The sequence below is a fragment of the Neodiprion lecontei genome, chromosome 1 (genome assembly GCF_021901455.1).
Source record: "Neodiprion lecontei isolate iyNeoLeco1 chromosome 1, iyNeoLeco1.1, whole genome shotgun sequence".
In the NCBI taxonomy this organism is placed as follows: domain Eukaryota; kingdom Metazoa; phylum Arthropoda; class Insecta; order Hymenoptera; family Diprionidae; genus Neodiprion; species Neodiprion lecontei.
The window spans coordinates 8,370,643-8,398,504 of record NC_060260.1 but is presented as its reverse complement, the minus strand read 5'-3'; the positions used below and the strand labels follow the sequence as shown (position 1 = coordinate 8,398,504).

Genomic DNA, 27,862 nt, shown 5'->3' with positions numbered 1-27,862 from the left:
ATTAGTAACGCTCTGGAAGTTTGTTCGTGAGACCGTTTGACGAAAAAAAGAAAAGAAAAAACTCTGCCCAGCGCAGTCAACAGGTAGCTGCAGTATTTCGGGGCTTCGTATAAATTTGGCCAAGCGAATTAAGAGCAAAGAGACCTGAGAGAGTGAATTGAGCTGAGCGTTGAGGGTCGTAAACGGGATTATATAAAGTGGGATGGAAATCGAGCCAGTGACGAAGTTATTCGACACAGTTCGCTGTCTCGTCGAGGGGTAATTTTTAAGGCGCATTGAACGGCGGTTGTGCTTGCGAGCTTGCAGATATATGTACATGCCACGGGTCTAGATGAGATATTCGAGCTTATTCGGTACTCAAGTCCTCGTGTATTCCTTGGCGAATTGAAATTCGCGAGATTGTGTTAGGATCAATTTGACGTACCGAACGAGTCGTTTGCTTATTTCGGTTAAAGTGCCCTGTGTAAGGGTTTATTCGAGGGAATCGTATCGCGAGACATCGGGTTCAAATTGATCCACTCGAACGAACCTAACCCTCGTCCCTCCACCCCTTCGTTCCTTTGCTCCTTCGCCTCCCGCAGGTGAAACGTCTTATTATAAAGTATAATATTCGCCGAAGGGGTTTCTCCAGACGTTTCTAAATCCATCCTCACGAAGCCTGTTATCAGTTTCAACTGGCTTACTTTCCGTCCTTTTTCTTTGTTATTCCCACCCCCATACGAACTTCCAGGAATAAGCCGAGGGCCGCACAGTCAAGAAGAAACCGCAGACACAACGAAAAATTCAACCTAAATGAAACTTGAATGGAAATGAAAACGATCATCGACGATATTTCCTCCTATTGCGAATGGATTTTTTCCAACTTTATCAATTGCTGCGAAAAAACTTACGCCGTGACAAGTTTGCTAAAGAAAAGAGCGTTTTTTACCGTTGCAAATAATTTCAGTGCACCGATATCGTACGTCATGGATTCGCATAAAATTTTCGAATGTATATGCAATATACATATGTGATTTTAAAAAACTAATTTGTACCGAAAGCGGGGACCAAAGTTGGCAGCATAAAGAAAACAAGCATAGATTTTTACGCACCGACTTCAGGCTGAGAGGGAAAAGAAAACGTATACCCAGAGCTTTTTTCTATTGCAGAATAAAAGTTGAAATCGTGTGTAGGTGCAGAGTGTGCGAAATTGGGCAATTTTAGACACACATATCGTATGTGCAGGAAGAAAAGGTTACCCTCCCATAAAGGATATGCGATAATAAACATTACCTTTTTTCTTCTTCTTCGTCTTTCTCTTCGATTTTTATGGGTTATGAAAAAGTCATATTGCTGCACCTCAGACTTTCACATAAGTGGAATACACATATATATATATATATGTATGTGTGTGTGTGTGCGTGTGTGTACGCAAATAGCTTTAGATTTGAGTATTTTAAATATTTCCGATACACAGCACATATTATTTCATCTATCACAATTTATACAATTTTAATGGGTACTTTTTCAATTGTTTCAATGTCATAATGTCGTACGGAAAACGTTCCGGATTCAGCACAAACACGCGTATAATTTGTAACGATGAAGTTATCGAAGGTTTGATCGTACGATACGTTATGTTTGAATTTTAAGCAGCTTGTATACCAATCAAATCACGTTATGAAAATATCCTCTGTCAGATTTCCGGCAATGAAACTGGGTTATTTTTATTCGTAAAAAAATGTATTCGGTAACGATTAGTCGCAGTAAAATTGTGCACTATACCACAGACACGCGTATAATTACCAAATCCTAGCGAAGGAGTAAACTTTTCAATCAGTCTGACTATTATCTTCTTCGCTAACCACATTTTACGTTGATTTATTTCGAGTTGAGTCGTCGAAATTAACTCGTCAAAAGAGATGGAAAACGTTTCAACTGCATCCATAGAGAGATTCACAATTGAAAAGTTTCGTGAAATACTGCAGCGAAAGGAATATGTACCAACAATGAGAAAGTATCATTCAATGAGACGGAATTTTCTACACATAAATCCGACGCGAAACAATACAGAGAAAAGCTTCCTATATTTTACCTACTTTATGCTTCAGCTGGAACTACGTGGATTATACATTCCGTGCTGCTGTTGCTACGTACCGTTGTTATCATTATCGTTAAATGCATACAGTGGAACTTAATTTATATTTGTTTTCATTTTCACACAACGGTCGGATTAAAATTCAATTAGTAGAGAATGTTATTCGGTATTCTGCTTTTGAAATCGTGAAAATAACCAAATTAACGAACAAAATTTAACCCACGAATCGTATTTCCGACTCAATAATGAATCTGTCTCACCCGCTTTGAATTTACGAAACTGTATAACAAGTTTTGATAAAAAAAAAATATGTTTAACTGACGGATGAATATCCAGTTTTGTGGCGTGTGCGCGATATCAATTTTTCGTTTAATTTGTTTTCGGTTTCCGCAACGAAACGGTTATAGTTCTAAAAATAAACTGACAGAGCTGGTTTAAAATGTAACTAAACAACAAAAGTAGTCTAATTTTCATCCTAAAATATTCAGACGTCCAGCTAGCAAATGGATGAATATAAAAAAAATTCGTGATGAAATTCATGCGGCATAGGCGTAACCCACGTATAACTTGGGAGAGGTGAAATTGCATGGAAAAAAGGGGCGACCACTCTCCCTCTATATCGCGGATGAATTTCTGATTTAACGATAGTCATCGATCGTGTGTAAAGTACGAGGCACCGGGGACGTTTGCCTTCCGCGAATCGCGAGATAACAAGGGGGGGGGGGGGGGGTGGAGGGGGGAGGGGAGGGGCGACAAGATTTGCTTCTCTAAGGATATTTCATAGGTGAGAATGTCTTCGAGCTGAGGCGAGGGTGAGTTAGTCTTTCTTATATAACCTTCGCCGGCGTTGAGAGCCTCGGGGAGTGTCATCAATTTTTCGATATCCTCGTGCAGGCAGGATATATGTACCAACCCTGCTCAGCTACGCCTATCGACGGAAGGAGGACTTCGCGGGAGCTTGCCGAGGGTCGAATCGTCAAAAATTCATCTTTATAAGCCAGAGGCTGTTTACGACGCGGGGGGGGGGGGGGGGGGGGGGGGCGAGAAAACGGCGACGCTTCAAAAATCGGGCTCAAAAATTAATCCCCAAATATGTCCTGCCGATCGGAGAAGTCGTATAAAATTATCGCCTAAACCTACATACGACTTTTCGTACAATATCAGGTTATTCCATATTTATGACCAACCATTTTTTACCGCTACCCATCGATGTTATAGTGTTGTTTATTTGTCAAATATCACCGCAAAATTTTCGCACTATTTTCTATACGTCAGAGTTAATATTCATTCAAGTTGAGGCGATTGTCGGAACTCTGTCAAGTGTTTCAGCGCTTTGAGGAATTTCACACATCCACGCAGCGCTCAATATTGTAAAGATATACTATATTACACTTGAAATACTTGCGAAACCGTTGCAGGAATATCGCAAAAACGTGGATCTCTAAGATTTAAAAACTTGCGAAAAGTTGAGTTGTCGCATTTTTTCTGCAATATTATTGACCGTGTATTTTTATTTTTTGAATTTATTCTCCACTTTGTTGCAAACTAAATGCAAACGAGACATTATGACGTCGCAAAATGATGATTAGAAGTGATTTTCCTCGTTTTACCTACGTCACGTTGTCAAAGAGCCTAAATAATTGCGCCGGAGTTGGGTCACGTTTGTGGTAATTGAATAACGTCGCACTAATCTTGTTTCGCGCTTTTAACCGGAAGTACTGAGGTAAATGCGTGGTGTTTCGGTATATATTTACCAACGACGTAATTTCTGTCCTCTCCTCCCTCCCTCCCCCCTTCATGTCCTCTGGCGATCGCGTAAAGACTGGGTTTCGGCTCCCTCGTTGTTAAAATCCGCTCGTTGAGATTCACCATAAAAATGAGAATACGTGATCAAAGATTTGTTGTTTCGCGGTTTCCAAAATGCACTGAACATTATACTTTCGAAGATAACGCTTTTTCTCAAGCTAAGAAAAATATTTTATACGATCACTTGGAGCATGTTTGCATCTGTGAAACGATACTTGAATTATTATATTGAAATCTTTGTGTTCGACGAATCGCATGTGGGATTGTATATTATTCGAATATTTACAATGCGACAAGTCATTTATTTGAAATTTGCATTGTGAATTCCGAAGAAAAGTCTTGCTAAGAATAAACATACTGAAAACGATGCAAATGTGTTTAATTTTTCATAATGATTTGAAAATGATTAAGAATATAAAAATATGTATATCAATCCCAGCGCAAAATTTCCGATTCGCTAAAAAAAAAAAAAAAAAAAACACCGTCGATGACAAAAGCTACATCGGTATTTTTCCACTCTAGACATTTTTCAGACAAATATAAGAATTGACGCATTTATTTTTCCCGAGATCAGGATTGTTTTTTCTATATCTCTTATTTCCCTCGCGCCGAATACAATTTCCCTGCAGGAATTGAATTGTATCAACGCTGCTTTATACACAGCATTGTTTTGGGCCTGCGATATCTGAATATGAAAACGCAACTTGAAGATGGGGAATATCTGGGTGAAATTAAACCCCAAGAGAAGCTGTGAACAAAAGGAAGAAGAAAAGATCCCTTGAAGCCTTTGTACCCCGATACACGCGAATCTCCACAGATAATACTTAATTGCGTCAACGAAAACGCGGAAAGATGACCAGGGGGTAAGAATTAGCAGCTAAGTGCTGACTCGGGGGATTTCATATTCCGCACGGCGAAATAACGGAGTATAATTTATTATGTTAGAGAACCGGGACTAATCAGATTTTCCTTGATTCGCTGCGAATCTCTGCAGTCGTAGAAGCATCAACGCCAACCCCTTTGCTGATTCTCGCATGTATATCGTACACCTGTACAATGTGCGATATCCCCGTGTAAGAGAATTGCCTAGAATTTGAAAAGTTTTTCAAACTTTCTACTTTGCGGAAACGAGGCGTTCCTTTTTGACATGGAAGGATTCGCGGCTGTTTCGCCGTCTCTCGCCATGCGGAACAAACGACCGTTTCATCTTGTCTCTTTCTCAGTCTGAAAGCATTACTTATTCCCCTTCGCGACCTTCTGTTTTAGAATTCGTTTTGTACCTCAACGATTTTCGACCCTTCACTTTTTAGACACTTACTTTACTAAATGATCGATCTGCAAATCTCTAAATATCTGGAATTTTTTTCATTTCAATCTCATATTACTAGGAAACACGTAAATCGTGTTCATTTTTCCAATAACTGTACCGAAAATCGACATTTAGTCTCGGTTAATTGTTTTTGCACTCGCTTCACCTTCTGAAAATAGTTACGTGTGAAAATTTGTAAAACTAAATCCATTCACAGGATTCAAATCTTCGATCTTCTTCGTACGAATAATTTGATTTCTCACTCACCAGCGAATCCTGTATCTTGCATAAATTTAATTAACCAATTGAATGTACAAATATTAACGAAAAATGTCTCAGAAAAAATAAACTAAATTCTAGTACTCTCTTTCCGTCAATCGAGGTTTATAAATTTTTTATTTCGTCAGACGTTATGAATTTCCAAGTTATTGCAAACACCAAATTGTTTATCGCAATAGCATACCGCGGTATGCTCCATTTTCTCAATTGGCATCGTCGAACCAACCGTGGTAAAAAATAGCAGTCGTTTTCGGTAGAAAAGAAACGAAGAGAAGCCGTCCAAGGTAGATGGCAAACGAAATTATACGCCACTAAAATTGTCTATTTTGGTAGACTTTATATTAGTCGGAAAGACCGCGAGGGAAGGCGAAGGTGGATAATTCTATTCCGAATGTTCGTAATACTATTACGTTCCGAGGTAAGCCGCCGTAATCGGATTACTTGACTCGGAACTAAGTCTCCTGGCGGTATATTTCATTCGGTACCGGAAAGTTGCCACTTCCGGTCCCTTTAGCAACGTGCGCGAAAAGTCGTCATAAAACTGTCCGACGACGACTAATGGCTATCACCCGAGAATAGAGGCATAATGTGATATTTGTTTCCCTCTGCAGCCGAACGTTAATCTATATTAATAATTAATAATTCCTTTTTTAATAATTACAGGTCCTGCAGTGATGTTCCTGGTACTTCAACTCGTATTTCGAATCCATCTCCAGGCTTGAAGCAGTTCCTTTTACAAAAATTACCGTTTATTACGGAACCAATTGCACTCAGCTACAAATAGCAATTATTTTCCGAGTCTGCTGGTCATGCTGTTGCGCAGGTGAGATGAGAATTCGCACCTGGTGATACAAGAATCTTAATCCTCGTCCCAACTAAACACGAAACTTCCGGCCTACGTTGTGGTTTGTTGAAGAAAAAAAAAATAAAAAATTCTCATATACTTGCGGTTCGTTAAACTTTATTGTTGGTCTAATTTATGAATTTTTATTCTTTTTCTTCCTTAATGACGACAACGAACAAACTGAACGAATTCCGGTATTATACCTATACAGTGACGTTGTAACGCAGTGTTTTTAACGCATTCGGCATTTTCTAGAACGGGGAAAAAAAAAAACATTAAACAAATATAAACTGATTTTAAATACAATTATTAATAACAAACTATAATTATATGTTAACAAGATTAACTATGTAATACGCGTAATATACATATATACATATAATATAGATATATATGAAAATTGAAACTGACACAGTTATATAATATATAAATGAATGATAATAGTACGTAATTGATGAAATTTAGTTGAAACGGCGTGCGTTTCTCTACGAATGTGCGTGCGTGTGTGTGTGTGTGTGTGCGCACGATGATTAATCTGGGCGATTTAAGCAAATTTAAAAAAATTACTAAAACACCAAAGACAATCATTAACATTGCTTTGCTAAATTCTTACCAATTTCATTTCGTTATTTTACCATAGCAAAAATATTTAATTGTAGCGTATTGCACTATCATTCGTGACGTATGATTGAAGCTTATTCTTAGATCAAACTAATTGAATTTATCCGTCAATAAATAGATGCCGATTTTTCTACCGTCGGAATTTTTCCAAACCACGCGCGAAGTTCTTGATCTTTATAAGAACGGGAAACCTTCTCAACTTCTCGTATAAAGTAAGGCAATTTTGGTTATCCGTTAGACGTGAGATCGTTGAAAATGTTCAGACGTGAATGTATTTTTCAGTTGGTGAAAAAGTTCGGCTACAAACTTGATATCGACCCTCGTATGCATGCAATTATATTGTATAATCTGTAAAAACAAATATATATATACATATACATACATGTAATAGTTAAATTATTATACATCTATGAAACCAATTATTGTAATTGCGATTAGAATATACATTAGACTGTAATATGTGAATATTTTGGAATAGGTTTATAATTCGTTAATGCATATAATATATAATAATGAAACTCCTCGAGATACTATTAAAATATACGTTATGAATATGTTTACGGATAATTTGTAATGACGATGCAAGGTGACACATTGTACATGGTTATGCAGAAGGTCTGTATGATTGGAATGAATTTATATACATACGTAAGATTATACAATAGATATATGTATAAATATAATATAATAGGTGTTGACCAGTGATTTGCTGACTGTTTATTGCTATTTACATTATTACATTACAAATATATTTATTATTAAGACTACGGTACATGAAATTATATACCTAAAATTAAACGGTAAAAACATATAATACATAAAAATGTACGATTGTCAACTTGTAAATATTATGTTATCTAATACCGTAGGTATAAATAACACACTGCATTCATTTCGAACCACATATAGGGTATGTATATTAACATTAATAATTGCCAGTGGTCGATACGGTTTTTCTCCCGATATGTACAAATAACGTTTAACTATTCTTCCACAGATGTAAATCGAGGAATTAGGTATAACACTTGAAGGATCGAAGCGGAAAGCAATAAGAAAAACCTGATATACGAATTTTCGAACACATTGCAAGCCAACCTATAAAAATCGAAAATTTGATGTGCTTCGAATTACCTCAAGCGAAACCAACGATTTGCAAACTCTCGTGTATTATCGGTAATTACGGGTGGAAGAAAAATGAATCGGTAGAACCGAGGAATTAGCCACCGATCAATTCGTTTCATACGACAAAACAGTTTCGAGAGATTTTTGGGTGGTTTGCTTTCGTACTACCGGAAGTACTTCAAATGTTCTCAGCTAAATGATGCCAAAAAATGTCACGTGACTTGTTCGGTTATATGAAATTGCAAGGGTGGTTAACCCCTCGAATATAACTGCATCGACCGCTGGCTTTCATCGTGAAGAGCAATTCTCACACATACTTTCTTATTCTGTATGTAACCAACGAGCACAACGGGCTAACTTACAAGTGATAATATTCTGCGGGGTGAATTGTAACATGTAAATATTTGAAAAGAAGAAAAAAGTAAAAGAACTTTTCGTCTGTCCATACATATATATATACATACGCGATGCACGTCTGCATATTAATATGTTAATATACTTGTCACATGTCACACAATTACTTATTATTCCACCTGTAATGTGCATAATTTGTTTATTCGAAGAAAAAGGAAATAATCGCCGATGGCCCGTTCGTTTTTCAAAGGAAACAATTAGGACACTTGGTTTTCTCGGGTGTTAAAGTCTCTGAGCCCGAAAACCACGACCGTTCCTCGATAATATTTAACGAATTTAACGAGACGGTCATGTTGACAATGTTAAACCCGCGGCAAACTCGAGTGCAATAATTTTTCTCGGTGCTCTCGGCTCGGGGCAGAAAACGTTTCTTCGATACGCCCTGGCCAACGTCTATTTTACTACCCTGATATTATTGTCGATAATTGTTAATTTATGTATTATACCTACCACTCCAACAGCTGTGACACTCTGTGAATCACGAAAACTACAAGCTACGATTTCCTGCAAGCCTACACAGCGAAAGGATTTATTTTCTTATTGAGTTTTTTGTGGCACTTTTGCCAAACTTTCATGTACATTATATATATATATATATATATTATATATATATATAAAAACGCATTAGTTATTATCGAAGTGTAATTTCATTCGCTGATACGGAATTAATAAATCATAAAGTCGTATGAATGCATTATTCATCTCCCTGAGAATCAAAACTTTCGCAGGTTCAATTCCGCAGAGAAATTATCCACCGACCGACTCGCTTTATGCAAATTCTAACAACAGATACGTTTTTTACGATATAAAACTTTGTTTCGTTCAAAAATATTCAGCCACTTTTCCAGTATCAATTATTTAACATTTATTTTAATGCATTCAAATAACAGATAATTAGGCACAATCGATACACTGTTTTGAAGGAATTTGTTACATCTACGGAAATCGTTTTTTTTTTTTTTTTCTTGTTTTATTTCCATTCATCGTGTCTACTACTATTAATCTTTCATGAAGCATCCCCTCCATTTTCAGAACGGGAAATTGTTATTTTTCAACACACTGTATTACGAAGACACACTCAATACAGATTACGACATGGAAAAGATTTCACTTTCATTACATTTAATAAATGAATGAATAAATTAAACATTGCTATAACGATCTGTTCAGTTATTCATAATCGAACAGTAAAGTCCCCAAGCATTTCTGTCGTAAATATATACGGTTATAAAAAAACGTTTTACACCTGTCGTTGTGACTCGACGGACAATCGATGTCCTTATCTATTCCAAAATTGATCAACCTAAATTTCGATCTCGACTCAGTTATCCTCGTGAATTTCCGACCTTCGTACATCGGCTCCCAGTCAATTTTCAATTTAGATCTTTTCTCTTCACCTGCAATTATGTCTTTAATCGGCATAGGAATAGTAACAAGTTTTCAATTCGTCTCGAGTATTATTCATTGCGATTAATTAGCAAAGTCGAACTAATTTACTCCGTATCACCAAGGAAGCTGCCCGAAAGATGGAAATCCTCCTTTCGTCGCCAACTTGGCATCCCTCTCCTTTTATACTGTTTTTACCTCTCCTTCGGAAAAAATGTAAAAAACCGTCGATAAAACTCCACCGGAGATGATCCGGGTTATTAAATCAACGCCTGATACCCAGAGGATCGCGTAATATACGATAATAATGAAAATTTGATGATCCAATATCAGGTCCGATAAATAAGCCTCGATGTCACAAGTACACGTAGAAATTAAATTCAATATTCAGAATATCGCCGTCTCGTATCTCGTTGGAGCTTTTTTATTTTGGAAAAACATTTTTCAAACGGATATCGTTTCTCTGCAGAAATTTTTCTACACGAAGGTACGATCCACCGAAACTACCCAAGCCGTGGCTAATAATTTGAAACTTTAACTGATAAAAATATCTGCGGAACCAAGTATTTATATTTTGTTTAAATTCAGTACATAATACGCAGAAATTTATTGCTTATAATGACGTCACAGAGGCAGTTTTCGAGAAAATACTCCTGGTTCACATGTTTTGTCCGATGGACTCATCCGGCATTTTAAAAAATATTTACAAAAAACAAAAAGAAGTTGTGCGTATAAATTATCATTCAACCATTAATTTCTTCATCAGCACCACTGAAATTCGTAGAGAAAATTAATTTTGAAAAAAGAGTTGACTCGCGATATTTTCCAAACATGGGTCGAATGAGAGAAAACCTTTCAATTTACTCGGTTCTTCGAACTAAGTCGCAAACTTCGGGTGGGGGGGGGGGGGTGGGCGTAAAAGTGAGCTTATGATTGGAACCATGAGTCTAGCAAGTGTCACCAATGACAAACATCCAAATGTTTCGAACACAATATCAATCAACGTACCTAAGTTGTTCGACGAATTATCACAGACCCAATGCTGCTGACTTCGGAAATTGTGCCGAGTGCTTGTGGCCTTTGACGTCACCACCACTTTCAATCTGGAAATTAATGGTATACGAAACAGCTTTCTACAGTGGAATTAACTGCAGCGTGAAGAGTTACGTGAACCCGATTAATCATCGACCGGTTTGTTATAGCTATGATAATACCAAAAGTAAAAAACGTGACTGGTGTTTTTTTTTATTTGTTTGATTGGAGTAAATTTCATTCCGACAACCCGTTGACTGAAGAATATAAAGACAGTTGCCCTAATGGGCTTGGGTGTGACAACCGAAAATCATCGTGCGCCTGCGCTCCCTGATTGTGAGATCTTCCAACGGTAGAGTTGAGAACCTATTGTAGAACATCAGAGAGTTACCGATTTCGACATGATGCTGGCCGCATTCACCTTCCGAGTAACACAGTCTTCGCAATGCCAAGCCCAAGACTTGTCGGCGATACAAGAAATTAATAATAAGAATATTCGTAGCAAAACAGTGATTTAATTAGAGTATAGGTACCCGAGAGAAGGATGTATACAAAGATCATAAATAATAATAGATCATATGTAATAATGATGCAGAGACCAAAAAGTATACATGTATGTGCGGTCCATGTACGACATTAATATATATGATCCATTTATGATTGATACGTGATGCATACTATAAATTTGATAATTTTCCAGGAGACAAACTAGATTATCTACAATAATACGGCTATAATATGAAAATAGAAGAATTATTCATTTCGAAATGGGATTCTATTCGACACGCGCTCGATGTATTCCATAACATTAATATTCATAATTATTCCAACAACATTTGCTCTGTCGATCTTGAATTTTCGCAGGCGTAGAATCGAAAGGCTGTTTTAGCTAGTCGCGAGTGAAGTATCTACGTTGGGTAGAGAAACAGAATTGTTTTTCGAAAAGTGTTTGGATGGAAAAAAAATTCAGAGTAACCATAATACATCACGGATGCGCTAATTTTGATCGATGTGAAATGGATGCTCCGTACATGAAACAGTATTTAACGCAGTTTCCTGATTTGAAGAACCTAAAAGGGTGAATGTCGGCGATTTCTGTTGTTTCTTCTTAAAGCTTCTTAAAACTTCAAGAGTATTTTAACACATATTTGAAATATACGAGCAAAAATTTTTATCATTCAACTGTCGCAGAATGGCAGCGTTATTAGCTGACCCGTTAACTGAAGAATAAACCTTTAGTCCACGCCTGACGATCGAAGGGTCAAGCCGCTTGAGTCTGCAATCGGCAGCAAAGATGAAATACGTATTTCTTGTCTGGAATATAAGAACTGAAATCATTATACATCATATCATATCACATCATACATCATACATCATACATCATACCATACATCATACAGAGTATTGAAGTTCGAAACCAAAGTTTGAATGTTCGGCTATTCTGAAAGTGACGTCACCCGAAATTTTTTTTCTCCTGACGACATCGATCTATATAGACGAAAATCAGCTAGCCGAATTCCTCAGTCCGGAAACAACCGCGCAGTAGAGCGGACGGATAAGAATCGCGCGCCGCAGATTTTGAGTACCGGAATCTCTACGTCCTGGATCCTGCGCTGCAGGTCCGATGCCTGATGAAACTCGACTTCCAGGACAAGCGCTCCGTAATTTCTGTTTCATGTTTACAATGAATTAGTTCGATTCATTTTTCGCGCTAGCCCAAATTCAGGAGCTGTCAATGCGATAATCAAATTTATTATAAAGTCGATTAGTTAATGACTTACATTAATCCTTGAACGATAATTTTTGTGTGTTCTTATACTGAAAATATTTATTACTATTCAAGGCATAACCCGAGGTGGTTATCGGTGGTTGTTGGAGGTGGTTGGCGGTCGTTGGAGGTGGTCCGCGGTGCACGAGGAGGAGGACGACAAAGACAAGGACAACAAGGTGAACAAAGAGGACAAGGATCAGTGCTCGGTGAGTAAAACACTTTTATAATATTTGATGACAATTGTAATTATATTTCATCTGAAATATTTCAAACTTGTCATGTTTACATTAAATTATTTAAATTCATTTTCCGCGCAAGCACAAATTCGGTAGATATAAATGCGCTAATAAAATTTATTACATTATTAATTAATTAATTAATTATATTGATCCTTACACAATATTTTTAATGTGTTCCTGTACTGAGAATATTTATTACTATTCCAGGTATAACCCGAGGTGGTTGACGGTGGTCGAGCTGGACGAGGTGGAGGACGAGGATTCGTGCTGGGTGAGTTTAACATTTTTACAATATTTGATGAAGTAGAATCAGCATCAGGAGTAGGATCAGGGGAAGATATAGAAATAGGAGTAGAAGTAGGAGTAGTGGTAGGAATGGGACTCGGAGTAGGAGTATGAGTAGAAGTAGGAATAGTAGGAGTTGGAGTGGGATTAGGAGTAGGAGTAGTCGGAGTAGGAATAGGAGTAGTCGTCGTAGTAGGAGTAGGAGCAGAAGTAGGTAGGGCGGGGTGGGTCGTGAGAGGGGGGGGAGGGGTGGGAAGGGGATATTATCATATCAAGTTATCAGTAATAAGCAATTGCGGGTAAAATATTAGCTTACTTTTGTAAATATTTATGAATATAGCCTCTATGAATGTTCATTGTTGGTGTATAAGGTCTGGCAACGTACCTACTTTCTGTAAGAGATGTTGAAAATTTTTAACATAATTATGTTTCAGTTCTGTGCCCCACCTAGTGATCCACTGGTACATATCCTCCGACGTGACATCGCTGTGCTACGTATAAAGAAGAAAAGATTTATTAAGATGCAAATTGCTCCTCTCTTCTTGTCATTGTGCTTTCAGCCATTGTTGTGCTGTGTGTTTAAAATTTAGGACAGTATATAATATAGAATAACAGGTACAGCTACGAATATAGCACTACAATAAATCTTATAGAAATGAGCTCTCATTGAGATTTCTCTGTATTTATAACTCGACGCGAGAAGGCAAAAATCAATGTAATGCCATCTGTAAGGTAATTTGACTCGTGTTTGCACAACGAGAACTCGTTGGGCATTTTGCGGTGAAGTTTGAAAAATTGTTGTACAAGAAATTAAATAACTATAAAAATGGATAAAAAATATTATCTCTAATTGTGAATGTAGCTAATACAGCTTTAACCGTATATTGATTATGTTATTGATCTATTGTTACAAGATCGGAATTAGATAAGCTCTCTAAATACTCTTTTCTAGACTATTAATTTATATCACGTATATGTATACTATGATTACCCTTGCCACGTTTTATGTTGCGCTTGTGTAATTTGTATATTATTAACCTTACGTTTTACTCTATTTGCGACAAGTTGTGAGTGTTTCTAATTTCTTGGCAATTATTTATGTACATGTATGTGTATACATGTATGTGTATACATATGCATGTGTATATACATATATACACATGTTTAAAACTAGATTTTTACAATAAACACAGAGGTTTTAGTATATTCACATACGGATTTCTGTGTATAGGTATACTTGAACTAAAATATCCTTATCTCTAACACGGAGTATTTCGTAATTCGCATTTGTTCTTGTAACCCAATGTCCTGCATACGATGGCAAAAATCGAGATCCAACTTAATTGAGTCTCAAAGCCTTGTTGACATAAAAGCAGCTATTTGATAGAAATTATAGTTTATAGTTTACACAGCCCATTGCATGATATTTCATTATAAATACGTATGTTTCAATGTATTTAGGAATAATTTATCAAATGTACAGAGGTCATGTGTAAATAATAAATGAATTCGACCGCAGTTTTATGTATTCATTAGAGCTTTAACAATAAATTTAAGCTTTGTTACTTCTTTTATTTCATTATGGATAATCAAAAACATCTCCGACTATTCGTGCCGTGGAAGCATGGGGATGAAACCAAATGTAGCAAAAGACTAGAAACAGTGTATGTAGAGTACGGGTATTTTTCTAACAATGCAAACACGTGCCGCTAGCTTAGTTTTGACATATCTAGAATACCACGCCTTGCGAATTAGCTTTCCAGACAGAGTTGAATGATGAATTTTAAGGACTGCATTATCGTTGTTGAATACTCTACGCCTCATGGGAAACGAAAATCTGTAACGATAAAATTGATGCACCGGATCATCGTCGACTTACCTTTTGAAATGTCCTACCATTTCCGAACACCTCCAACCATCCTATTTACCTATATTACTAGATTAGCTATGATATGAAAAGAGAAGAATTATTCATTTCGAAATGGGATTCTATTCGACACGCGCTCGATGTATCCCATAACACTAATATTCAAAATTATTCCAACAACTTTTCATTTGCTCTCTCGATCTTCAATTTTCATAGGCATAGAATCGAAACGTTGTTTTAGCTGGTCGCAAGTGAAGTATCTGCGTTGGGTGGAGGAGCAGAATTGTTTTTCGTAAAGTATTCGGATGGAAAAAAATTCAGAGTAACTGTAATACATCACGGATGCGCTAATTTTGAACGAGACGAAATGGATGCTTCGTATATGAGACGGTATTTAACGCTGCGTAGTGATTTAAAGACCTAAAAAGGTGATGGGGAGAGAAAGAACGAAGCTTCTTAACACTTCGAGTGTATTTTAACACACATTTGAAAGATACGAGCAAAATTTTTCATCATCCAACTGTCGCAGAACGGCAGCGTTATCAGCTGAGCCGTTAACTGAAGGATATATCTTCAGTCAACGGCTGACCATCGAAGGGCCTGGCCGCTTGAGTCTGGAATCGGCAGGACAGATAAAGTGTGTATTTCTTGTATGAAATGTGAACACTAAAATCATTATACATCATATCATATCATCATACATCGTACATCATACATCATACATCATACATCATCATACATAGTATTAAAGGTCGAAACCAGAGTTCGGATGTCGGATGTCCAGAAAGTGACGTCACCAATTCAGAATCAGCTAGTCGAATTCCTCAGTCGGGAAACAACCGCGCAGTAGAGCGGACGGATGAGAGTCGCGCTCCGCAAATTTCGAGTACGGGTTCTCAACCTCTCGGATCCCGCGCTTCGGGTCCGCTACGTATTTCGAGTACCGGGTTCTCAACCTCCCGGATCTACAATAAATTATTTCAATTCGTTTTTCGCGCAAGCCGAAATTCAGTAGCTGTCAGTCCGCTAATAAAATTTCTCGACTTCCACGATAAGCGCTCCGTGGTTCCTGGTTCACGTTTACAATAAATTATTTCAATTCGTTTTTCGCGCAAGCCGAAATTCAGCAGCTGTCAGTCCGCTAACAAAATTTCTCGACTTCTAGGGTAAGCGCTCCGTGGTTCCTGGTTCACGTTTACAATAAATTATTTCAATTCGTTTTTCGCGCAAGCCGAAATTCAGTAGCTGTCAGTCCGCTAATAAAATTTCTCGACTTCCACGATAAGCGCTCCGTGGTTCCTGGTTCACGTTTACAATAAATTATTTCAATTCGTTTTTCGCGCAAGCCGAAATTCAGTAGCTGTCAGTCCGCTAATAAAATTTCTCGACTTCCACGATAAGCGCTCCGTGGTTCCTGGTTCACGTTTACAATAAATTATTTCAATTCGTTTTTCGCGCAAGCCGAAATTCAGCAGCTGTCAGTCCGCTAACAAAATTTCTCGACTTCTAGGGTAAGCGCTCCGTGGTTCCTGGTTCACGTTTACAATAAATTATTTCAATTCGTTTTTCGCGCAAGCCGAAATTCAGTAGCTGTCAGTCCGCTAATAAAATTTCTCGACTTCCACGATAAGCGCTCCGTGGTTCCTGGTTCACGTTTACAATAAATTATTTCAATTCGTTTTTCGCGCAAGCCGAAATTCAGCAGCTGTCAGTCCGCTAACAAAATTTCTCGACTTCTAGGGTAAGCGCTCCGTGGTTCCTGGTTCACGTTTACAATAAATTATTTCAATTCGTTTTTCGCGCAAGCCGAAATTCAGTAGCTGTCAGTCCGCTAATAAAATTTCTCGACTTCCACGATAAGCGCTCCGTGGTTCCTGGTTCACGTTTACAATAAATTATTTCAATTCGTTTTTCGCGCAAGCCGAAATTCAGTAGCTGTCAGTCCGCTAATAAAATTTCTCGACTTCCACGATAAGCGCTCCGTGGTTCCTGGTTCACGTTTACAATAAATTATTTCAATTCGTTTTTCGCGCAAGCCGAAATTCAGCAGCTGTCAGTCCGCTAACAAAATTTCTCGACTTCTAGGGTAAGCGCTCCGTGGTTCCTGGTTCACGTTTACAATAAATTATTTCAATTCGTTTTTCGCGCAAGCCGAAATTCAGTAGCTGTCAGTCCGCTAATAAAATTTCTCGACTTCCACGATAAGCGCTCCGTGGTTCCTGGTTCACGTTTACAATAAATTATTTCAATTCGTTTTTCGCGCAAGCCGAAATTCAGCAGCTGTCAGTCCGCTAACAAAATTTCTCGACTTCTAGGGTAAGCGCTCCGTGGTTCCTGGTTCACGTTTACAATAAATTATTTCAATTCGTTTTTCGCGCAAGCCGAAATTCAGTAGCTGTCAGTCCGCTAATAAAATTTCTCGACTTCCACGATAAGCGCTCCGTGGTTCCTGGTTCACGTTTACAATAAATTATTTCAATTCGTTTTTCGCGCAAGCCGAAATTCAGTAGCTGTCAGTCCGCTAATAAAATTTCTCGACTTCCACGATAAGCGCTCCGTGGTTCCTGGTTCACGTTTACAATAAATTATTTCAATTCGTTTTTCGCGCAAGCCCAAATTCAATAGCTGTCAGTACGCTAATAAAATTTCTATAACTTTATAATCTTCTCATAATCTTTCTGGTAGATTATATCGATCAAAAAATTATATCAAACCTTACACATTATTTTTGATTTGTTCTCACGCTGAAAATATTTATTAGTATTCGGGGTATAACTCGAGGTGGTTGAAGGTGGTCGGAGGTGGACGAGGAGGAGGACGAGGAGGACGAGGATTTGTGCTGGGTGAGTAAAACAGTTTTATAATATTTGATGGCAATCATAATTATATTTCATCTGAAATATTACAAACTTGTCACGTTTACAATAAATTATTTCAATTCATTTTTCGTGCAAGCACATATTCAGTAGCTATGAATAATCTTATACAATTTATTATATTATTAATTAATTAATTAATATTCTTATAATATTTAATGGCAATTATAATTATATTTCATCTGAAATATTACAAACTTGTCACGTTTACAATAAATTATTTCAATTCATTTTTCGTGCAAGCACATATTCAGTAGCTATGAATAATCTTATACAATTTATTATATTATTAATTAATTAATTATTATTCCTATAATATTTAATGGCAATTGTAATTATATTTCATCTGAAATATTACAAACTTGTCACGTTTACAATAAATTATTTCAATTCATTTTTCGTGCAAGCACATATTCAGTAGCTATGAATAATCTTGTACAATTTATTATATTATTAATTAATTGATTAAATACATTAATCCTTACACAATATTTTCGATGTCTTCCTATACTAAAAATATTCATTACTATTCCAGGTATTACCCGAGGTGGTCGGAGGTGGACGAGGAGGAGGACGAGCTGGACGAGGAGGAGGACCAGGTGGACGAGGAGGAGGACGAGGTGGACGAGGAGGAGGCGGGGTGGGTCGTGGGAGAGGACCTCTCCTCTCCTCAGAGGAGAGGAGGGGGAGGGGCAGGGAAGGGGGAGTGGTGGGCGGGGAGGGGGAAGGGATGGGAAGGGAAGGGGAGGGGAGGGCGGCGGGGAGGGGCGGGCGGCGGGGAGGGGCGGGCGGCGGGGAGGGGGAAGGGAAGGGAAGGGGAGGGGAGGGTGGCGGGAGGGGGGCGGGCGGGCGGGAGGGAGGGAGGGAGGGAGGGAGGGAGAGGGAGGGAGGGCGGGAGGGAGGGAGGGAGGGAGGGCGGGCGGGAGGGAAAGAGTGGAGGACGGATGTCGATGCGAACCCGTTAGAGTTAATACAGCAGTACACCCCCCCCCCCCCCCCGCCCTCCCTCCCTCTCCCTCCCTCTCCCTCCCTCCCTCTCCCTCCCTCCCTCCCTCCCTCCCGCCCGCCCGCCCCCCTCCCGCCACCCTCCCCTCCCCTTCCCTTCCCTTCCCCCTCCCCGCCGCCCGCCCCTCCCCGCCGCCCGCCCCTCCCCGCCGCCCTCCCCTCCCCTTCCCTTCCCATCCCTTCCCCCTCCCCGCCCACCACTCCCCCTTCCCTGCCCCTCCCCCTCCTCTCCTCTGAGGAGAGGAGAGGTCCTCTCCCACGACCCACCCCGCCTCCTCCTCGTCCACCTCGTCCTCCTCCTCGTCCACCTGGTCCTCCTCCTCGTCCAGCTCGTCCTCCTCCTCGTCCACCTCCGACCACCTCGGGTAATACCTGGAATAGTAATGAATATTTTTAGTATAGGAAGACATCGAAAATATTGTGTAAGGATTAATGTATTTAATCAATTAATTAATAATATAATAAATTGTACAAGATTATTCATAGCTACTGAATATGTGCTTGCACGAAAAATGAATTGAAATAATTTATTGTAAACGTGACAAGTTTGTAATATTTCAGATGAAATATAATTACAATTGCCATTAAATATTATAGGAATAATAATTAATTAATTAATAATATAATAAATTGTATAAGATTATTCATAGCTACTGAATATGTGCTTGCACGAAAAATGAATTGAAATAATTTATTGTAAACGTGACAAGTTTGTAATATTTCAGATGAAATATAATTATAATTGCCATTAAATATTATAAGAATATTAATTAATTAATTAATAATATAATAAATTGTATAAGATTATTCATAGCTACTGAATATGTGCTTGCACGAAAAATGAATTGAAATAATTTATTGTAAACGTGACAAGTTTGTAATATTTCAGATGAAATATAATTATGATTGCCATCAAATATTATAAAACTGTTTTACTCACCCAGCACAAATCCTCGTCCTCCTCGTCCTCCTCCTCGTCCACCTCCGACCACCTTCAACCACCTCGAGTTATACCCCGAATACTAATAAATATTTTCAGCGTGAGAACAAATCAAAAATAATGTGTAAGGTTTGATATAATTTTTTGATCGATATAATCTACCAGAAAGATTATGAGAAGATTATAAAGTTATAGAAATTTTATTAGCGTACTGACAGCTATTGAATTTGGGCTTGCGCGAAAAACGAATTGAAATAATTTATTGTAAACGTGAACCAGGAACCACGGAGCGCTTATCGTGGAAGTCGAGAAATTTTATTAGCGGACTGACAGCTACTGAATTTCGGCTTGCGCGAAAAACGAATTGAAATAATTTATTGTAAACGTGAACCAGGAACCACGGAGCGCTTATCGTGGAAGTCGAGAAATTTTATTAGCGGACTGACAGCTACTGAATTTCGGCTTGCGCGAAAAACGAATTGAAATAATTTATTGTAAACGTGAACCAGGAACCACGGAGCGCTTACCCTAGAAGTCGAGAAATTTTGTTAGCGGACTGACAGCTGCTGAATTTCGGCTTGCGCGAAAAACGAATTGAAATAATTTATTGTAAACGTGAACCAGGAACCACGGAGCGCTTATCGTGGAAGTCGAGAAATTTTATTAGCGGACTGACAGCTACTGAATTTCGGCTTGCGCGAAAAACGAATTGAAATAATTTATTGTAAACGTGAACCAGGAACCACGGAGCGCTTACCCTAGAAGTCGAGAAATTTTGTTAGCGGACTGACAGCTGCTGAATTTCGGCTTGCGCGAAAAACGAATTGAAATAATTTATTGTAAACGTGAACCAGGAACCACGGAGCGCTTATCGTGGAAGTCGAGAAATTTTATTAGCGGACTGACAGCTACTGAATTTCGGCTTGCGCGAAAAACGAATTGAAATAATTTATTGTAAACGTGAACCAGGAACCACGGAGCGCTTATCGTGGAAGTCGAGAAATTTTATTAGCGGACTGACAGCTACTGAATTTCGGCTTGCGCGAAAAACGAATTGAAATAATTTATTGTAAACGTGAACCAGGAACCACGGAGCGCTTACCCTAGAAGTCGAGAAATTTTGTTAGCGGACTGACAGCTGCTGAATTTCGGCTTGCGCGAAAAACGAATTGAAATAATTTATTGTAAACGTGAACCAGGAACCACGGAGCGCTTATCGTGGAAGTCGAGAAATTTTATTAGCGGACTGACAGCTACTGAATTTCGGCTTGCGCGAAAAACGAATTGAAATAATTTATTGTAAACGTGAACCAGGAACCACGGAGCGCTTACCCTAGAAGTCGAGAAATTTTGTTAGCGGACTGACAGCTGCTGAATTTCGGCTTGCGCGAAAAACGAATTGAAATAATTTATTGTAAACGTGAACCAGGAACCACGGAGCGCTTATCGTGGAAGTCGAGAAATTTTATTAGCGGACTGACAGCTACTGAATTTCGGCTTGCGCGAAAAACGAATTGAAATAATTTATTGTAAACGTGAACCAGGAACCACGGAGCGCTTATCGTGGAAGTCGAGAAATTTTATTAGCGGACTGACAGCTACTGAATTTCGGCTTGCGCGAAAAACGAATTGAAATAATTTATTGTAAACGTGAACCAGGAACCACGGAGCGCTTACCCTAGAAGTCGAGAAATTTTGTTAGCGGACTGACAGCTGCTGAATTTCGGCTTGCGCGAAAAACGAATTGAAATAATTTATTGTAAACGTGAACCAGGAACCACGGAGCGCTTATCGTGGAAGTCGAGAAATTTTATTAGCGGACTGACAGCTACTGAATTTCGGCTTGCGCGAAAAACGAATTGAAATAATTTATTGTAGATCCGGGAGGTTGAGAACCCGGTACTCGAAATACGTAGCGGACCCGAAGCGCGGGATCCGAGAGGTTGAGAACCCGTACTCGAAATTTGCGGAGCGCGACTCTCATCCGTCCGCTCTACTGCGCGGTTGTTTCCCGACTGAGGAATTCGACTAGCTGATTCTGAATTGGTGACGTCACTTTCTGGACATCCGACATCCGAACTCTGGTTTCGACCTTTAATACTATGTATGATGATGTATGATGTATGATGTATGATGTACGATGTATGATGATATGATATGATGTATAATGATTTTAGTGTTCACATTTCATACAAGAAATACACACTTTATCTGTCCTGCCGATTCCAGACTCAAGCGGCCAGGCCCTTCGATGGTCAGCCGTTGACTGAAGATATATCCTTCAGTTAACGGCTCAGCTGATAACGCTGCCGTTCTGCGACAGTTGGATGATGAAAAATTTTGCTCGTATCTTTCAAATGTGTGTTAAAATACACTCGAAGTGTTAAGAAGCTTCGTTCTTTCTCTCCCCATCACCTTTTTAGGTCTTTAAATCACTACGCAGCGTTAAATACCGTCTCATATACGAAGCATCCATTTCGTCTCGTTCAAAATTAGCGCATCCGTGATGTATTACAGTTACTCTGAATTTTTTTCCATCCGAATACTTTACGAAAAACAATTCTGCTCCTCCACCCAACGCAGATACTTCACTTGCGACCAGCTAAAACAACGTTTCGATTCTATGCCTATGAAAATTGAAGATCGAGAGAGCAAATGAAAAGTTGTTGGAATAATTTTGAATATTAGTGTTATGGGATACATCGAGCGCGTGTCGAATAGAATCCCATTTCGAAATGAATAATTCTTCTCTTTTCATATCATAGCTAATCTAGTAATATAGGTAAATAGGATGGTTGGAGGTGTTCGGAAATGGTAGGACATTTCAAAAGGTAAGTCGACGATGATCCGGTGCATCAATTTTATCGTTACAGATTTTCGTTTCCCATGAGGCGTAGAGTATTCAACAACGATAATGCAGTCCTTAAAATTCATCATTCAACTCTGTCTGGAAAGCTAATTCGCAAGGCGTGGTATTCTAGATATGTCAAAACTAAGCTAGCGGCACGTGTTTGCATTGTTAGAAAAATACCCGTACTCTACATACACTGTTTCTAGTCTTTTGCTACATTTGGTTTCATCCCCATGCTTCCACGGCACGAATAGTCGGAGATGTTTTTGATTATCCATAATGAAATAAAAGAAGTAACAAAGCTTAAATTTATTGTTAAAGCTCTAATGAATACATAAAACTGCGGTCGAATTCATTTATTATTTACACATGACCTCTGTACATTTGATAAATTATTCCTAAATACATTGAAACATACGTATTTATAATGAAATATCATGCAATGGGCTGTGTAAACTATAAACTATAATTTCTATCAAATAGCTGCTTTTATGTCAACAAGGCTTTGAGACTCAATTAAGTTGGATCTCGATTTTTGCCATCGTATGCAGGACATTGGGTTACAAGAACAAATGCGAATTACGAAATACTCCGTGTTAGAGATAAGGATATTTTAGTTCAAGTATACCTATACACAGAAATCCGTATGTGAATATACTAAAACCTCTGTGTTTATTGTAAAAATCTAGTTTTAAACATGTGTATATATGTATATACACATGCATATGTATACACATACATGTATACACATACATGTACATAAATAATTGCCAAGAAATTAGAAACACTCACAACTTGTCGCAAATAGAGTAAAACGTAAGGTTAATAATATACAAATTACACAAGCGCAACATAAAACGTGGCAAGGGTAATCATAGTATACATATACGTGATATAAATTAATAGTCTAGAAAAGAGTATTTAGAGAGCTTATCTAATTCCGATCTTGTAACAATAGATCAATAACATAATCAATATACGGTTAAAGCTGTATTAGCTACATTCACAATTAGAGATAATATTTTTTATCCATTTTTATAGTTATTTAATTTCTTGTACAACAATTTTTCAAACTTCACCGCAAAATGCCCAACGAGTTCTCGTTGTGCAAACACGAGTCAAATTACCTTACAGATGGCATTACATTGATTTTTGCCTTCTCGCGTCGAGTTATAAATACAGAGAAATCTCAATGAGAGCTCATTTCTATAAGATTTATTGTAGTGCTATATTCGTAGCTGTACCTGTTATTCTATATTATATACTGTCCTAAATTTTAAACACACAGCACAACAATGGCTGAAAGCACAATGACAAGAAGAGAGGAGCAATTTGCATCTTAATAAATCTTTTCTTCTTTATACGTAGCACAGCGATGTCACGTCGGAGGATATGTACCAGTGGATCACTAGGTGGGGCACAGAACTGAAACATAATTATGTTAAAAATTTTCAACATCTCTTACAGAAAGTAGGTACGTTGCCAGACCTTATACACCAACAATGAACATTCATAGAGGCTATATTCATAAATATTTACAAAAGTAAGCTAATATTTTACCCGCAATTGCTTATTACTGATAACTTGATATGATAATATCCCCTTCCCACCCCTCCCCCCCCTCTCACGACCCACCCCGCCCTACCTACTTCTGCTCCTACTCCTACTACGACGACTACTCCTATTCCTACTCCGACTACTCCTACTCCTAATCCCACTCCAACTCCTACTATTCCTACTTCTACTCATACTCCTACTCCGAGTCCCATTCCTACCACTACTCCTACTTCTACTCCTATTTCTATATCTTCCCCTGATCCTACTCCTGATGCTGATTCTACTTCATCAAATATTGTAAAAATGTTAAACTCACCCAGCACGAATCCTCGTCCTCCACCTCGTCCAGCTCGACCACCGTCAACCACCTCGGGTTATACCTGGAATAGTAATAAATATTCTCAGTACAGGAACACATTAAAAATATTGTGTAAGGATCAATATAATTAATTAATTAATTAATAATGTAATAAATTTTATTAGCGCATTTATATCTACCGAATTTGTGCTTGCGCGGAAAATGAATTTAAATAATTTAATGTAAACATGACAAGTTTGAAATATTTCAGATGAAATATAATTACAATTGTCATCAAATATTATAAAAGTGTTTTATTCACCGAGCACAAATCCTCAGCCACCTTCATCTCCTTGTCTCCCTCGTCCTCCTCCTCGTCGACTTCCGACCACCACCAACCACCGCCAACCACCTCGGCTTATACCTGGAATAGTAATAAATATTCTCAGACTAAGAACACATCAAAAATATTATGTAAGGATTATTATAATTATTTATTTAATCAATATGTAATAAATTTCATTAGCGCGTTTAAAGCTACTGAATATGTGCTTGCGTGAAAAATGAATTGAAACAATTTATTGTAAATGTGACAAGTTTGAGATATTTTGGTGGGGTGTGTGGAGGGGCGGTGGGGAGGGGGAGGGGACCCCACCCCTTTTTATTAATTTTTTTTTTCGATGGGAAAATGCCTTATGCACACCCTGTGTTTCACGCAAGAAACACAGGGGTAGTGTGGGACCCGCCCCCACTAAAAACCCACCGTCCACCCTGGTACGGGATGAGAGACTCTCCGGAACCACCGAAGTATAACTACCGCCCCGCATCATTCCACCCTGATCTAATTCCTACTTCTTCTACTCCTACTTTTACATCTATTTCTACGTCTACTCCTACTCCTTCTTCTACTCCTACTTCTACTCCTAATCTTACTCCAACTTCTCCTACTCCTACTTCTACTCCTATTCCTACACCTTCCGCTGATCCTACTCTTACTCCTGATCCTACTTCTGATCCTACTCCTACTTTTACGCCTACTCACACTTCTGATACTATCCCTGATCCTACTTCTACTCCTTCTTCTGATTCTAATTCTATTCCTACTTTTGACCCTACTACTGATCCTGACCCTACTTCATCAAATATTATAAATATGTTAAACTCACCGAGCACAGTTCCTCGTCCTCCTCGTCCACCTTGTTCTCCTCGTCTTCCTGGTCCTTCTCCTCGTCCAGCTCAACCACCGCCAACCACCCCCGATGACCACTGCTAACCACCTCGGGTTATAACTGGAATAGTAATAAATATTCTCAGTACACGAATACATCAAGAGTATTATGTAAGGATTAATATAATTAAATAATTAATTAATATGTAATAAATTTCATGAGCTACTTAATATGTGCTTGCGCGAAAAATGAATTGAAATAATTTTTTGTAAACATGACAAGTTGGAAATATTTTAGATGAAATATAATTACAATTGTCATCAAATATTATAAAAGTGTTTTACTCACCGAGCACAAATCCTCGTCCACCTCGTTCTCCTCGCCTTCCTCGTCCTCCTCCTCGTCCACCTCCGACCACCTCCAACGACCACCGATAACCACCTTGGGTTGTACCTTCAATAGTCATAAATATTTTCAGTATAAGAACATATCGAAAATATTGTGTAAGGATTAATATAATTAATTAATTATCAAATAATATAATAAATTTCATCAGCGCATTTATAGCTACTGAATTCGTGCTTGCGCATAAAATGAATCGAAATAATTTTTTATAAACATGACAACTTGGAAATATTTTCGATGAAATATAATTACAATTGCCATCAAATATTGTAAAAATGTTTTACTCACCGAGCACAAATCCTCGTCCTCCTCGTCCACCTTGTTTTCCTCGTGTTCCTTGTCCTCCGAGAGTCGAGTTTCACCAGGCAGTGGACCAGGAGCGCAGAAACTACGGAGCGATTGTTCTGGAAGTCGAGTTTCACCAGGTAGCGGACCTGGAGCGTAGAAACTACAGGGCGCTTGTCCTGGAAGTCGATTTGCACCAGGAAACGGACCCGGAGCACAGGATCCAGGAGGTAGAGAACCCGGTACCCGAAATCTGCGGAGCGCGATTTTCATACGTCCGCTCTACTGCGCGGTTGTTTCCATACTGAGGAATTCGGCTAGCTGATTACTATAGATCCATGACGTCAAGAGAAAAAAAAATTTGGATGACGTCACTTTCTGAACATCCGACATCCGAACATCCAAACTTTCGTTTCGAACTTTAATACTATGTATGATGATGTATGATGTGATGTATGATGTATGATGTATGATGATATGATATGATGTATAATGTTTTCAGTTTTCACATTTTAGACACGAAATACGCACTTCATATTTCCTGCCGATTCCAGACTCAAGCGGCTAGGCCCTTCGATGGTCAGTCGTTGACTTAGGTCGGGGAAGATTGGGCTCACAAAATTTAAACAGGTCAACGTCGAATTTTAGTCCGGTGAAAAATTCCCTACTCAGGAATCATTCCTAATTATTATTCTTCAATCGACTAGACTCCAATCATTGCAAAAACGATAATCAAATCCAGGTCATACAAAGGAAATATAAAGGATTCCCTCGGTTTCAGAATTAAAAGGCACAATTGTTATGCATACATTCCAACCGTAGAAAACTACAGAAGACAAGTTGAGCTCCCTGTTCACACACAACTGGGAGGATGTGATTCAAGTTTTCTTTCATTGGTTGCAAGTTTCTCTATGTACCGTTTAGCTATTTCAGAGTACATGTCATCGTTGTCTCCCACAAAAACATCCTATATTAGAATCTGAATCCCGAAATTGCTGTGTTTGCAAAGATCGGCCAAAGTTTGGCGTTTAAAAACTCGTAGGGTATAGCTCTTATTCGTAAACGGTTTCGCGGAAACAACTTAATCGATCCGTTATCCCTCTTCAGAAAGCTGGACGATATGAACTTCGGAAATACTCCAAATCTGCTTTCATACGATGTTTTTTGATCCTCGAACCTTGGTTCCATTATATGATTCTTAATGGTTCTTCACAATCTCAAAGTGGGGGTTTTTATCGCTACCATTTAATTGTTTACGATAAATCCAACGCCTAATTTTATTTCACGCTAATGTGGATTTCAATTCTGAATTCGTAGTTCAATACCATTTCTGGAGCTATCTCGCAAGTGTCTCAATTACTGGCTCACACCGTACGTTAGCTTTGACCTTGCAAAGGAGAAGATATGTTAAAAACGTAGAAAAA

General features: G+C 38.4%; 1 protein-coding gene across 1 annotated transcript in view; it reads left to right on the top strand.

Annotated features, from left to right (window-relative positions):
- LOC107226474 (suppressor of lurcher protein 1) overlaps positions 1–9,147 on the top strand; it is a 366,303-nt gene extending 357,156 nt beyond the window's left edge. Inside the window, exon 13 of the mRNA XM_046733833.1 lies at positions 6,135–9,147. Coding sequence (XP_046589789.1) covers positions 6,135–6,193 — 59 coding nt within the window. The 3' untranslated portion in view covers positions 6,194–9,147. The remainder of the gene's footprint in view (positions 1–6,134) is intronic.
- The last annotated feature ends 18,715 nt before the right edge of the window (positions 9,148–27,862 follow it).